Genomic DNA, 15713 nt, shown 5'->3' with positions numbered 1-15713 from the left:
TGCCTGAAAGACATCCTTTAATTGACTTGTACCTGCATTTTATGCCATAAAAGAGTTCTTGCCTTATACAAGGTAAGACAGGAATGTGGGGCTTCCACTGACAATGCTGATAACATTTATCCTTGAGGTACCACTGCAACTTCATCACTTGCAATTGAGCAAGTGGGACCATAATTATGCAGTGATGTTATGTACCCCAAAACTTTCTCCTCCATAGTGATCATATCCCTACTCTGAGTATATCTGGAGAAAGAGGGTCAGGAATGCTACCCTGTCCTCTAAGACCACCCTCTGCAGTTTTACGTCCAACAGTGCCCCCAGAAACACTACTTTGTTGCGGTCAAGTTTGACTTTGGGGTGTTAAGAGAGAGAAACCCAGTCTGCTTGCATGAAATTCAAGACCTTTCAAATCGCCCTAGAGTCTGCTTGAATTAGGCAATGGTCCATGTAAAGATAGATGTGGATGTCCTTTTTCATACAATATGATATTACTGAAGCCTGGCACTTTGCAAAGACCTTGGGTGCAGTATACAAACAAACGGGCAAAAAGAAGAACTGAAAATAAGTTCTCCCTGCTTCGGATTTTAGTAAACTGCTGTCAACCACTCTAAATCCAGGGTGACCAGGAAAGCCAGAGTGGATAAGAGAGTTGGAAGGTCTTAAAGTGTCAATTATTTTCAGTTTTCAGATAATTAAGAACTTGTTTAGTCCTGAAAGTTCCACAACAGCTCTACATGTGTCCTCTTTTCTGGGCACTAAGAGCTTTGAGTAAAATCCATAGTCTTCTTGTCCCTTTGGTAGTTTCTTTATAGCTCCTAATCTAGCGGACCCTTCAAAGGTAGGTCCAGGGATATCTGATATTTTGGAAATGGGGGAACCCCTCCAAACTTTGGCCTATTTTGAAACTGTAGTTTGTATCACTGTCTTAGGGTGTTCAAGACCCACTAGTCATGAGTAATGGTTTCTCGTTCTCTCTCTCTCAAAAAGTCCTAAATTCCCTTCTATTTTCCATGAAGATAAACAGAACAGATGGGAGAGCAAGAGGAAAGGAAGGGCAGCCTGGTTGAATCACCGCAGATCCCTCTGGAGTTCTTGGCACATTGCTTGCTATTTTTGCTCTGTACCTGGAACTCCTTACCTTTGCCTTGCTTAGGGGTAGACAGGCTAAGACTTAGAGGAGTAAATACTAAGATTAGGCTCCAAGGAGTGAATCTTCCAGTCTTTTTAACTCATTACATAAGAGTGACGCCTCCAGGTGCATATGCAGTTACCTCCTACTGCTCCTCTAGGCGTCAAACATTACTTGTTCATATTGCATTAATAAATCCATAACCATGCTACATACAGGGTATCAGAATACTTTATCTTGAAGCATACATGATGGCAAACACAACTGTATTGATATCTGACCTCTGTCACTGAGTATTTGTTAGAACTGTAAGGTGATAACTTAATTTTTAAAGGCTCAGGCCACACCCACTAGGAGTTAAAGGTACACACTCCAAAGGATTGTACTGGAGGGATACTATCAGCAGACTGCCCAAAGAGGAATTCCTTATGCAGGGATGCATTGAGCTCTACCTTTACTCAATCAGTCATGGGCTGTGTCCTCAGCCAGACATGTCTCAGATGAACTGAGACTGTTGCTGCTGTCCTGATTGATGACACAGTCCTGTATGATGTATCAACTGCATCATATTCACACATTTTGGCCACATATTTCCAAAATTTTCTGTTTCAAACCGATATTTGTGATCCCTACTGCCTTAGACATAATCTTATCCAGCAAGAATTACAGGTGGTTAAGTACATGAATCTGGCAGTTTAAAGCTCTGAAAGCCAGAGTAACTGAGGTACAGGCTCTTTTCCAAAATGGTTGAGCATCCTACCCTTCCTGTCATTAGGAATGGGGTTCCTGGATGGAGACAAAAGAAGACCCCTTGCCAGAATCCAGGCACTATGGCTGTGCCATTCAGAGGATTATTAGAAAACAAGTTTGTGAAAATCCTTAATCCTTCAAAAATAGTGAGATTTCCTGGGAGTACAGGGAAAAGGATCCAGCTTCAGAGATGCATTGGTGAGGAATATTTTAAAAGACTAAAATTAATACTGAAAACTGCTCTGACATCTGGGAACAAAGTCCAAGCTATTAATTAATTTGCTCTTCTGTTCTAACTAGGGGTGACTGGCCCCAAAAGGTATTAGATCCGTTAGGACAGGAAAACAGGAAAAATGCTTAATGCTTATCAAATTATTTATAAAAAATCAATGGATAGCAAGATTATATATTCCCTGCTCTGAAGGAATTATGGACCTCTTCAAAACTGATTACATGTATAGATCTGAAATCATAGGTTTTCATACATATCTGCTAACCTCACAAGATCTAAACATAGTGAACATTTTAAAACATGAGGAGAACCAGTCTAAGATGACTTCCCTGTTTAGTTTAGAAGTATCAGTGTCAAGTGAGAACGGAAATGAAACCAGAAGTAGACAAAAATCAGGCAGCAACTAAATGTGCCAAATAAATACAAGAATATAAGGTGAAGGGTCAGATGACAAGGCAAGAAATAACAGAAACAGCATAAATATAGTTGCAAGTCCAGAAAACTTCTGGACCAAACTTCTGGACCAAACTCATGTAGAGCAGGATCTGATGCAGAAATGGTTAAAAAGAGGCAAATTTAAACCAAAAGATGAAAGCTTAATATTGGCAGTCCAGGATAGTGGACTATATACACGTTGGTTTACAAAGTCCATTGAACAAGTCGGAGAGACAGACAAATGAGATTTTGTAAAACAGATTTGGAAAGATTTGCACATCTTGTTGCTGGGTGTGATACACTGATGGCAGAAGTCCTGCATACTGTAAGGCATAATAAGGTGACAAGACTGTTGCATTAGAATTGTGCAAACATTATAATACTGAAGTAGCTGAGAAGCATTGAAATCATGAGCCACAAAGCATTACAAAAAATGATGAAACTTGTATCACATGGGATCACGCACTAACAATTAAAAAAATAGATGCGAGAAAACCACATACAGTGGTCACTGAAGAGACAAAAGTAGCACTGATCACAGAAACTGCTACACCCAGTGACTACAGTGTCTTGCGTACAGACAGACCCAAAGTCATAAAATATCAGGATCTGCAGGCAGAAACGAGGGCAATGTGGCAGAAGGATACCCATACAGTTCCAATAGTAGTAGGAAAAGTGGGTCTTATAAAAAAAATAATTTACAGTTGTATTTAGATATGTTACTGACACGTGTATCACTTTATGAAATACAGGAGTCTATTCCGGGCACACTGCAGGTGCTGCAAAGAGCACTTTTGGACAACATCATAGATTGAAACAAGACTAATTTCAAGAACTTTAATCACACTTTGACTTAGGAATTGGGTCCATGGTATTAGGAACCCAAAAAACTTGAAGCAATTAAACGGCAGCAACAATGTTATAATAAAATTGCTAAGTTCACTACAAATATGTCATATAAAACCCACCACCATGCATCAACACCTAAAATAGATAGACCTCACACATGCTGTCTCATATGCCCAACTTCAGGTAACACATAAATTACACAATAGTCCACAACAATGCCCCATCTTGCAAATCTTATCCTCCCATGCTCAACAAATAGAATTTTAAGGTGGACTGACAAAATGCTCCTAACTGTAACCAAATCCAAGGACAGGACTGGTGACTCACTATACTCACACAATTTCTAGAAAATGGGATCATCTTCCCCTCTCCACACGAGAATTAAAAGACCCCCTCTCCACACGAGAATTAAAAGACTTAAGAACTTTTACAACAGAAGTTAACTTCACCTACAAAAGACTTTGCTTTGCACCTTTGTTATACCAGGCTAATTTTATGAACTTATGGCGCAATGAAAGTACAATTCCTATGTTTCTTGCACTGCAAATATGTAAATATTACTTTACTCTACTGCACTTTATAACACATTTGTATAGCATATAATTTTGTTAGTATTTTCTAACGTCATCTGGAGCTTTTCTCTGTGGGCCTCCACTGAAAAAGGATTTCATGCCTAGCTTGATTATCCAGGTCAACAAATGGAATACATTAATAAAACAGATAATTAAAAAGCATACATCATCTTATGCATGGGTCCAATGAAACTCCATAAAATTTAAACCTGTATCATCAGAAGCCAACTGCACAGACGAAAAAAGCCTCTAGGGTCCTGCTATTTGGAGCTGAATAGCACTGACTGAGCCAACATGGGGAAGTAGGAACTTTATGGGCAGTGCTACATGCCCACTACAGTGACCGCATCAGTCAGACTTGCTGCTATGGTAACCACTAGTGGAAGCAGAGGAATAATGCAGCAGCATGCAAGACTACAGTGTGTGCACAGACACACCAAGCAGTGCATGTGCACTGAAGCTGTAATTTGTGCAGGTGTGGAAGTGTGTTTACTCCATGGATGAAATGGCATGTCCCATTCCCACAGTGTGCACAACAGGGCTGTAAAGGGGATAGCAAGATAAAACTTCACATAAAATTAAGTTCTTTATGGCTGCCTGTTGGATAGTCCACCCACTGGGTAAGTACTTTCTTCCTGCAACAACTAATGAAAGATCACAGCCCACCAACAAGGTCTATCTCCAGTAGAAAGCAAGGTTCTCCATTGGGTGATCTGGGTTAAAAAGGTTGATTTATTAAACAGAAATGACTATGCTCATAGATAAAGACAACATACAGCCTTGTTATGTAAGCTCTACATTCTCTCAACAACCCAGTCATCTCCCTCTAGTACGGGCAATCTTTGGGAACAGCTATTATGCATCTTACTCCAAACAGTTTTTTTTTTATGTTACTAGAATCCTCTTCGACTTCTACCAGTTTCCACATCCACAATGCTCAGTATATTGCAAAGGGAAGAGAATTCAAACAAGGACCTGTTTTCTATTTGCTCATTTGACTTGGCTTGACTGTATTTACTCACTCTATAGTTCCTTTTGCACTGACTGCATGAGAGGTCTCCAATTGTAAAGTATTTGCTTGCTGTCTATTGCAGCAATGCGTAAAGGCTCACACTTTAAAGATTTATAGTACGGTGCTTTAAGGTCAATAAGAGAGAGAAAATTAGTTGAAGTGACCTTAGAATGAGAACATACAAGTGTGTGTTGGGGGATAGCCAACAGAGAGAAGCAGGGAGCTTGTCTCTCCTGCAAAAACACTGATTTTACTTTTTAAATGTTTACACAAATTTGTCGTTCTCTTCCAGTGTACCTGATTACAGCTTATAAGCACAACAGGAAACCCTTTTTTCAGAAATGCACAAACACTTGTGTTTAGAAAGTGCTCATTTTGGAATAACACAGTTCATCGATGTGCCACTCAGTCTGCAATCAAATGTAAAACCATATTTACAAGTCAAAAAGCAGTAACTTAAAAATCAACAAGTAAAAAAACATCCAAGGCTCATATTTGTGATCTATATAGTTATGCCAAATAGCTGCCATTACAAGTCCTGTACATATACTCAGAGATGTATTTTATGACACAACTACTTACGTGCTCAAAGGTTTACAGAATGGTAAAATTCAAATACAGGGGAACACAAACCTGGGTTCGAGCAGTTAGAAGTTGCTGAAAGCCTTCCACCTCCTTACTGTCATCTGACGCTCGCTCCTGAAAAACAGAATCATAACAATAGCTATCTGAAAGCATGAACTAAATCAATGCAAAGTGATCTGTGAAAAACTACACACAGCAAAGTACTTTGTGACCATGTGCAATCTCTATATGCAGTTATGAAAGTGTTCTTTTTAAGTTCATTTTTAAAGCCACAAGGCTTTTATCTCAGAGTTCTACACAGGATTTTTTTCTTGTCACAGTGCTTCTCTTCTCATGTACTACTTACGTGCCAGCAGCAAAGGAGTACATATAAAGCAAGCAATACTACACACTGATGGTCAAAGCTACAAGTTTAGGAAATGCTTGCAAGCTTTCTGCACTGTCAGGTAATAAACAGCATGAGTTTGTTATCGATCACATTACTCAACTTTACAGTTTTTTGCTGATATATAAAATCAAATGAAATTCACTTTAGAATCAGCTTAATCAATTTGCTAGAGAGGTGTCAGCGTAAAACAGGAATACTTCACTACATAGAGCTACCTCATGTCCATTTTCCTATTGATAACAGTCAAGATCTCACAGCTTCTAACTTAAGTGATACTTACCACCAACGTTCAGTGGCCAAGAAACCATTACACATACTGTGCTCTTCTGACTGGATACTAGAGCAGTGTTTACTGCACACAAAGGTGTACTTAGATTACTGTCACATAAAGCAAATATCATTGTCACAGTAAGGAAGACAACAAACCAAGCTGACCTGAAGAGCTATTGCTGATGGACAGCAAATCTCAGAACAGGTCTGCATGGAAACAATGTCTTACAGCGGATACAGAAGCGCATGGTAAAAAGTAATAAACATCTGATGTTTCAACAAATTCTGGAGGCTATTTTAAGAACGAAACATTTCTAAAGATGTTGGCAGTATACCACAGATAATATGAGCTGTGACTTGTACATGCAGACTAGGGGTGAGGAAGTAATTCCAACACACACTATTTTAGGACCACAAGCAAATTACTCTGCCTTCACAGTAGTACTATGCTGTCCATAAGTTCAGACCCAACATGCCCCACCTTCTTTCCAGTGGCAGCTGGTGACTTCAAATCAAAAGGGGGCTGCAGGAGACAGCTGAATGGGTGGGGCCAATGGAAAGGGGTGTGGCCAACCAGAAAGGGGCAGAGCTATGCTCAAAACTACAAAAACTGGGACTTTAAATACGCTGCCCTGGGTGCCAAACCGTTATTATGAGAGTCCAATCAAAATAAAATGACGTGGAGAAGAAAAAATATTTCAATGCATTTGGCTACATGACAGCTTACTTAATATCTAGATGGAAACAAAAAGGTTGCGAGGTATGAAAAAATAAATTACTTTTTAAATACATTACTGGAATGCCGCCAGTCAAAATCAAGTATAAAAAAACAAGCAGCACTCAACTCAAACCATTTCTCCTTGCACTGCAGTTCTAATTATAATTTATATTCAGCTTTATAAAAAGTACCAAGTAACATGCTGAAAGTACCAATCTCTGTGATACCCCCAATTGTAAAAATGTTTCTTAACCAAAAAAGACCTGCCGACTGACAACAACTATCTACTTGTTACATGGGGAAAACATGATGAAAGTAAAAATGAACAGCAAACAAGAAACAAGCTCAAGATAAATTACTTAAAGGATTACTGCACATGTTATGCATCACACATGATAGTGTGGCATTCTGTTTAGTTTACAGGATAAAGCCTGCAAAGATGACTGCAAGTTTCCAACACATGTAATGAGCTTCTAAAAATATTGTAATCTTGTCCTTTATTACAAATACTGTCATATGAATTTCACTACCTAAGGCTTATACGTTATCTAGTTATGTAAATATTCTCTGCATGGCAACAACAAAAAGGCTTTCAATGTTGATAATTCTTTAACAGTATGCTTATTACAGCTTACTTGCATCTTACAATCTCAGACAAGTTTACCTGATGGCCATTAAAGCATTGCTACTTAAACACAGAGCAAGAGGCATTTTCTGAATAAAAAGAAGCATAAATCAACAGTATAAAAATATGACAGTGACAGAAAACCAGAACATTCTGCAAAATCAAGGACAGATGAAAAGCCACTGTAGTACTTGTGTCTACCTTGGGTGGGGGGATATTCTGCACACTTACACTGCTTAACTGCTCCTTGCCTTGCTTGGACACTTCCAGAGTCACTACATGGGGGAGTGGGGTGCAACAAGTATGCCACCATTTCAAATGTCTCTGGCTGACAGTGATGGCCCTGACACATTTGTCATACCTTTCAACCTCAGAGCAAAAAATCTGGAAAAAGCCATAAACAGAAGTGGGTCAAAGGCCCAAAAATAAGGACAATTTTTAAATATTGCTCTTACAAACTTAGAAGAAAGATAATAGAATAGCAGGTCTTACATTAGTATGAATTTTATGAAGGGTATGAAATCTGAAACTCAAATGTCTGCCATTATTTTCTAACTTCAGTCTTTAATGATTTGCCACTAATTTGCCTGAAAAACAGACCAAAAATGTGATGCCAAAAATATAAAATAGCCACACAATACAGCTAGGAACCTGTCAAAGAAGGGACACTTTTTAATATTAATACTGTTAAGTTGAGCAGCTGACAAAATAAGAGAATCTACATGCATTTCTGAAATAAAAGTAATCTGCAACTCAGATCATTACAATTATTTATTAATTGTAAACCCTCTATGTTTCTTTTGTGCAGGGATTATTAGGGAGAGAGCAACATTTTGAGCCAAAATTGGGGACATTTGAGAGGCTTGGATATACCTAATTCTGTAAAGCCATGTATCTGCATGCATCTCTCAGTCTCTTAACGCAGGAAATCTGGACAAGGACAAATATATATTGGGGGAACAAACAAACAGTACTAAAAATTGCTCTTGTATAAACTAGACAGTTGATAGAATAACAGGTCTTGTTTTAGCATGCATTTTTCTCAAGGGTATGAAGTCTGAAACTCATTATTTAGTGACTTCATTCCTAAATGATTTGCCAGAAAACCACAAATTTTGAGGACCAAACCAAAAATAAGCAGCAAAAATCTATTCATTCTGCGAAAATCTGGACAGTTGAAAGGTATAATTCAGCCAGGAGAATTGTACAACAAAAATCCTACTCGATGGACTTAGCTCCCTAGGTGTGGAAATAAGTACCCCCAAAAAAAAAAAAAAAAAAAAAAAGATTTAAGAGAAGTGATTGCTTCAGTCTGGCTCCATCACTTTCAGTAGCATTCAGACTCAATCAGTGAAAATATTCAGTAACAAAAACGTTTGTGCTTGCAGACAGTTGATTTAACTAGCTCCTAATCAAAAACATCCAACCAAGAACTGGGGGGGGTACCTGAGCTGATCAGATAATCAATAAGCACATTCCTGATTGTATTAAATTATGTTCCTTGTATAATACAGTACAGTTGTTAGAGGGTGTTTTAAATTTGTTTTGAACATTTTTCCAGTAAACAATGAAACAAAATGTATGCACCAATAATGACAAAACTGCCCAATTCAGAACATTTCCATCATAAACTTCTACTCAAACTTCTACAATCCACCACTATCAGTAGATATCCACAATCTCTGCAGAAGTAAAAGTCATCTAAATAATTCCACATTAAAGAGATCTGTAACTAATGAAGAGGTTACTGCTAGCAAACTACTTTACATTTCATTGTTTCATCTACAAATAAAGTGCCTGTTGCCATTGAAGAATAAATTGCCTATGTTACATTAAATAAAATGATAAGCTAGTAATATTGCAATAAGAAATGTATGGCAAACTGATAACAGGTTCATAGTTACTAGGTATCTACGCCAAAGTGGACATTCTCAGGACTGCAGCATCCACCCCCTTTGAAAGTACAACACAGTACAGCATCAGCAAAGCATCTACATATTGTGGGAGTAGAACCCACAACCTTCTGCATCAAAAGCAAATATTCAACCTGTCATGCTATTAACAATGCAAGCAAACTCAGCATAAGCAGCACTAAACTTCTCTTCTCCTGAACTCTCAGCTCCTTGTAAAATCCACTCGACACTCAACTGTATCTCTCAAATTTGCAGCACAAGAAATCTGGAAAAAGCTAAAATTTATTGGGGGGAGGGGGACACATTTAAACATTGCTTGTTTAATCTTGGAAAGTTGCTAGAATAAAATGTGTTACCACCATGCGTTTCATTGCCAAGTCTTGAACCCAGGAACATGTGCACTACAGTCAGAGCAACATACTACTGTGCCAGATCAGCTGCTTTTTGAAAGACAGGAATACAGAAACTTAAATGGTTATCATTTAGTGAATTCACTTCTCATCATAGTTCTCAACCTCTTAACACAAAACACCTGGACAAACCAATAATGGGGGAATATAGCCCCAAACATATTCAGTTCTCACCATAGCTCTCAACTTCTTAGCACATAAACATGGACAAAGCCAATAATGGGGGAATACAGCCCCAAAAATAGGGACACATTTCAAATACTGATCTTATAAACTTAGAAAATTGCTAGAATAAAAAGGTTTTGTGTTACCATTTATTTTCTGAAGAATATGAAGCCTGAAATTCAAATGCCTGTCATTACTTAGTGAATTCAATCCTTCACTAATTACAAAAAAAACAGAAAAAACACAAATTTTATGAGGAACAGAAGAGAATAAAAAGATGAGGCAAAAATCTGGACAGTTTCACAAGTGGTGGTGGGTAAGGAATTCCGGCTCTTGCTACCTGGGTTTGAGCCTAAGAGACTCTAGCCACCAGGTATATTTAACTGGGGGATTACACAAACACACACAAACACACACACAGTACCTGTATATTCCCTTGCAGCTTTGTTTGCTTGTAATAAATACAAATCCCTTTGCAGATTCATTCCTGGAGACATCCCTTCGCTTGTAATAAATACAAATTCCCTTCCCTTGCAGCGAGAGCCAATCAGTAGCTATTCACGTTGTACGTGACGTGACTGTAGACATGGCAGTCCGATCTCCTTCCAGTCTATGCTGTTTTAACCGCATAGACTTCTGGGTATCTGTATACTGATGCCTTCTCTCTGTAATCCGTACTGGTCTAACAGGAGTCCGGATTTACAGAAACCCGGAATTTGCTGTGTACGCAAGGGAAGTTTGAGGTCCGGGACTTTGCAGCTAATTTTTTTTTTTAATTCTTTTTCTTTCATTTTACAGTTGGTGGGGCGGGGTGCTGCAGTCCAATAGCACGAGCCACCCCTCCTTTTCTCTTTTTTTCTTCTTTTCACATAGTTATAACACATGAATGACTGAGAGGGTCAAGGATCACATTCATGAACCCTGGGGCAAGGTCAAACTGTGAATGTGATTTTCTGCAAATTCCAAGTTAGGCAGCAGCACTACAGTGTTTCAGGCAATGCATCGAGTCCAGCAGTGTTTCAGAGGAGTCCAGCACTTACCAATGCAGCTTATGTTTTTATTAGTTACAGGCAAGCAAAAAGAAAGGAGGGGAACCCAGCTCAACTTCAAGATAAATTTTACAAGAGGCAGGACAAAAGCATAAGGCTAAATCTAGGATAGCTGAAAGGTATGGGGAGATGCAGGAAGTCAGGTGATTGCTATTAGCAATTTGCACATTTGAACTGGTTATTATTCTACCAGTTACCTGTAGACATAGAGGGGGTTATGTTATAAGCAGAGGACAGAAATGAGATTTCTTTGTGCTTAAAATGGAGAATAAGTAGTTAGTTTCTATAGGAGATTTTTGAGTTATTAGATCTAGAATTGCTTGTTGAATGCCAGATGTATCCTGTGCACAGCAATTTGACATCAGATTTTCCTGTGTACATCAATTTTCTTGTGTTCTGACTTTTCCCATCTGTGGTAATCATGTGATGTTTCATAACTAGAAATAATTATATTATGTTAATTTTGTTGGTGTTACGCTATTTTGTGCGGTATGCATAGTGCTGTGCCTTTTTAATATAGCCTACAAGTCCAATGATTACCTCATTGTTAAGGACATGAGAGCTATGCAGCTTAATACATCTTTACGAATGTGTTTCTGTGATGTGCATCTGCAGCTGTAACACAGTAGACTATATGTCTATGTGTCCAGTCATAACCAACGTATGTGTTTCTGAGAAATTCCAAGAAATTCATCCCAGGAGTGGAGCAAAATGAAACTAGAGAGGTGAATCTTGGTATCCATGTTGAGAACACATAAGGTATGATGGGAGACCTGATGGTAACTAATTCTTTGTTGCAAATGGAGCATTACTGGTTGAACGTACTACAGTAAATGTAACCAGATGCCTAGTTTTACTGAGACATGCCTGATGAAGCTAGGTTAGTTGCCTTTGGTCAGATGTACATATAACCCAGACTTCCAAAGGAAGAACAATCTCATCTCATGGCCAAAATCCTTTTACAATGTTATTACTAAGCTAGTTCTTAGCATTAGTACAGAAGTATTATGCGATTCTCACTCTAAGATCAGGGTAGTCGAAATGACAGCTATCCTAGACAACATAAGACCCAGCATTACTTGAAGCATTATGGCCAATATGTTGCTATAAGCAAAACAGAAAGATATTCAAGAAAACTTTAAGGGTCATTGACTCCTCAGTGGAGAGACTAAATTCAACCTCTTTCCAATGACCTTCAATTCCAGAGTGCAGAAACAAAGTCACCATATCTAAATTGCCTCTATGCAACTAGGATGATATTAACAATCAAGTGAAATAAACAATCCAAATGAAGGTAAAAATTAACAGTTGCTGTGCGCACTGCTTACATGATTCGAAAGCTCCATGGGTGCTCCTGTCAAGACCGAAAACAAAGGACTTCAAACTAGTGAAGGTTCATCACTTACAATGTTAAAAACTTCTTGAGAAGACAAACAAATTAAAGTTAATTTTCTAACCATTAACATGTTTGCTCAGGCTTTAAGGTCTGTGTTATACCTCCAGAGATCCTGCATCTTTGGAACAAGAAAGACCAAGAAAGTACTGTTTTGTACCTACCATAAATGTAGATGTTCGAGTGTATACACTGCTGCAGTCATTACACTTGGGTTATCCTGCTGTCAGGCGGTTCCCCAGTCGGCCTGAGTTCCAAAGTCTTGGTCCGGTCGGTTGCTGTCGCTTCTTCCCTGACGTCAGTGCGACAGGGGTATATAAGATGCAGCCAACGCCATTTTCTTCAGTTTTTCTTGCCCCAGATGTCAGGTGCCCCCAAAAGGTAGGCAATTCAAATTGCTAATAAAACATACATAAGAAAAGCAATCAACAACTTCCAGTTACCAGCAAATACTCCCCATAGGTAGTAAAGGGTAGAAGACATAGGTACGTACCAGCAAGTAAGAGGGGAAGGAGGGAGGGTAACCTGGACTGCAGCAGTGTATACACTCGAACATCTACATTTATGGTAGGTACAAAACTGTACTATGTTCATCGTGTTACACTGCTGCAGTCATTACACTTGGGTAGAATCCCAAAGCTGAGGTAGGGTGGCTGGTTCTATAAGGCATTAGGGGTGGCAATAAGGCCCTGCAGCACAGCAGTGGCAAAGCCAGCTCTGGATTTAGAGTAAAGAGGCAGATGGTAATGCTTGGTAAAGGTATGCACAGAACTCCAAGTTGCTGCTTCCAAAATATCCTTGGTAGGTATTCCTCGGAGGTAGGCAGTTGAAGTGGCAGTTGCCCTGGTAGAATGAGACCTAATGCTGTTAGGTACAGTTTTCCCATGGTATGTATAACAGAAACGTATACAATGTCCTATCCATTTTGAGATGGTCTGTTTTAAAATGGCTTTTCGCTGTGCTCCTGCAGCACATGCTACCAATAATTGCTCAGTTTTTCTGAAAGCTTTGGTTTTGTCCAAGTAAAAGAGTAACTGCCTGTGTATGTCCAAAGAATGCAGAAGTCTCTCCCCTTTATTCTGTGGATATGGATAAAAAGTTGGCAAGTGAATAGTTTGGTTTAGAGCCACACTTGATACCACCTTTGGCATAAAAGTAGGATTTGTTCTTAAAGACACCCTGACTTGGTGGAAAATGATGAAAGGTTCCACTGCCATTAGTGCCTGCAATTCTGAAACTCTTCGTGCTGATGTTATTGCCAGGAGCAGAGCAGTTTTCCAAGAGATATATTTTAAATCTGCTGTGTTAGCTGGCTCAAAAGGAGGTAAAGTAAATTTTTCAAACACAAAGTTGAGGTCCCAAGTTGGAGTAGGTGCTCTACGGGACGGTCTTATGTTTTTAGCCCCTCTGAGGTACTGTTTTAGCAAGGAATTAGAGAAAATTGGTGGATTCGTGTTGTAATGAGCAGAGATGGCAGAGGCGTGGATCTTGATGGATGAAAAGGAGAGGCCTTTGTCCAGCATCTCAGTTAAATATTGTAGTATCTGAGGAATATTTGGGACAAGAGGGTCAAGGCTGTGAGCCTGGTTCCAGGCACAGAATCTCTTCCATTTATCCGAATAGGCTTTCCTGGTACTAGGCCTCCTGGCCTCCAGAATGACATCCATAACAGCTTTGGTGAGAGGCATTGCTTGCTTGACTAAGGAATCTTCCATGCAGCCAGGTTTAAAGTCTTTAGCTGGCTGTGAAGTATCTGATTGTTGTGCTGAGTCAGAAGATGTAGGATTTGAGGCAAAATCCAGGGTGGTCCTTGTGCTAAGTTCTTTAAGATTAGGTACCAGTGCTGGCGTGGCCAGTCTGGGGCAATTAGGATCATCTTTGGCTCTTCTTGCCTGGCTTTTACAAGTACCTTTGGAAGGAAAGGTAGTGGTGGGAAAGCATATACTTGTAGGTTTTCCAGCTGAATGAGAGGGCATCCACTTTCCATGCTTGTGGGTGGTAAGTCCTTGTGCAGAATTTTTGTAGCTGGCAGTTCATTGGGGATGCAAACAGATCTATGTCCGGGCTCCACCATTTTTGTGTTATCATTCTGAATATTTTTGGATTCAATTCCCATTCGTGGGGATCCATGATGTTTCTGCTTAAGTCTTCTGCCAGTGTGTTTTTCTCTCCTGACAGGAATTGTGCTTGCAGATGAACTTGATAGGTTGGAGCTGTGTTCCACAAGGTCATAGCTTGTCTGCAGAGGGGATAAGAGTGAGTGCCTCCTTGCTTGTTTATGTACCACATAACTGTGGTGTTGTCTGTCTTTAGTAGTAGTTGTCCTGGATGCAGAAGGTCCTTGAAAGCTAGAAGGGCATTTTGTACAGCTAGCATCTCTTTTTGATTGATGTAAAGATGCCTTTGTTCTGCGGGCCACTTGCCCTGAATACATTTTCCTGCCATGTGTGCTCCCCAGGCGTAATCCGATGCATCTGTTGTCAGTGTCTGCCTGGCTGTGGGTTGAGTGAAAGGCTGTCCCTTGTTGAGGTGACAAGCTTGAGCCCAGCCCACCATCGAAACTCCTGTTGAAGGCAAGGAATTAGTGGTATTACTGTTTCCAAACTTTGACAGTGTTGAGACCAGACACTCTTTAGGTACCATTGTAGTTTCCTCATATGCAGTCTGGCATATGGAATTAGTAGTAAGCAAGATGCCATGTAACCCAAGGCCTGCAGAATTTTTCTTGCAGGGAGTTGGGTTCTTGTTGCCATCAAATGAAAATATTGAGTCAGTTGTTCTTGCTTGTCTGGCATGAGATAAGCCATCTGGGCCGTTGTATTCAAGCTGGCACCCAGGAATATTATCTCTTGTAAGGGCACTAGTTTTGATTTCTTTTCGTTTACTGTGTACCCTAGGCAACTTAATAACTTTTTTTACAAATGCCAGATGCTTTAGAAAAATGTCCTTGCTCTCTGCTTGAATCAGGCAGTCGTCCAGGTATGGATAAATTTGAATTCCTTTCTGTCTGCAAAATGCAATTTACTGGTGCCAGGCACTTTGTGAAGACCCTGGGCACAGTAGATAAGCCAAAGGGCAGTGCAGAGAATTGGTAGTGCATTGAACCAGCTATGAATCTGAGGTATCTTCTGCAGTTTTGTCTGACAGTGCTCATGCAAGTATGCCTCCTTGAGGTCCAAGGTTACGAGCCAAGCTTTCTTGCCCAGCATGGGAAGAAG

The 15713-nt window shown here is 39.6% G+C and overlaps 1 protein-coding gene across 1 annotated transcript in view; it reads right to left on the bottom strand.

Annotated features, from left to right (window-relative positions):
- Positions 1-15713, bottom strand: part of VPS52 (VPS52 subunit of GARP complex) — a 449815-nt gene that overhangs the window by 44905 nt on the left and 389197 nt on the right. The window contains exon 17 of the mRNA XM_044083563.1: positions 5613-5678. Within this exon, the coding sequence (XP_043939498.1) occupies positions 5613-5678 (66 nt within the window). The remainder of the gene's footprint in view (positions 1-5612; positions 5679-15713) is intronic.

Source organism: Protopterus annectens, chromosome 9.part0 (genome assembly GCF_019279795.1).
Source record: "Protopterus annectens isolate FY-2018-M chromosome 9.part0, PAN1.0, whole genome shotgun sequence".
Classification (NCBI taxonomy): domain Eukaryota; kingdom Metazoa; phylum Chordata; order Ceratodontiformes; family Protopteridae; genus Protopterus; species Protopterus annectens.
This window is presented reverse-complemented; position numbering and strand designations above follow the sequence as displayed.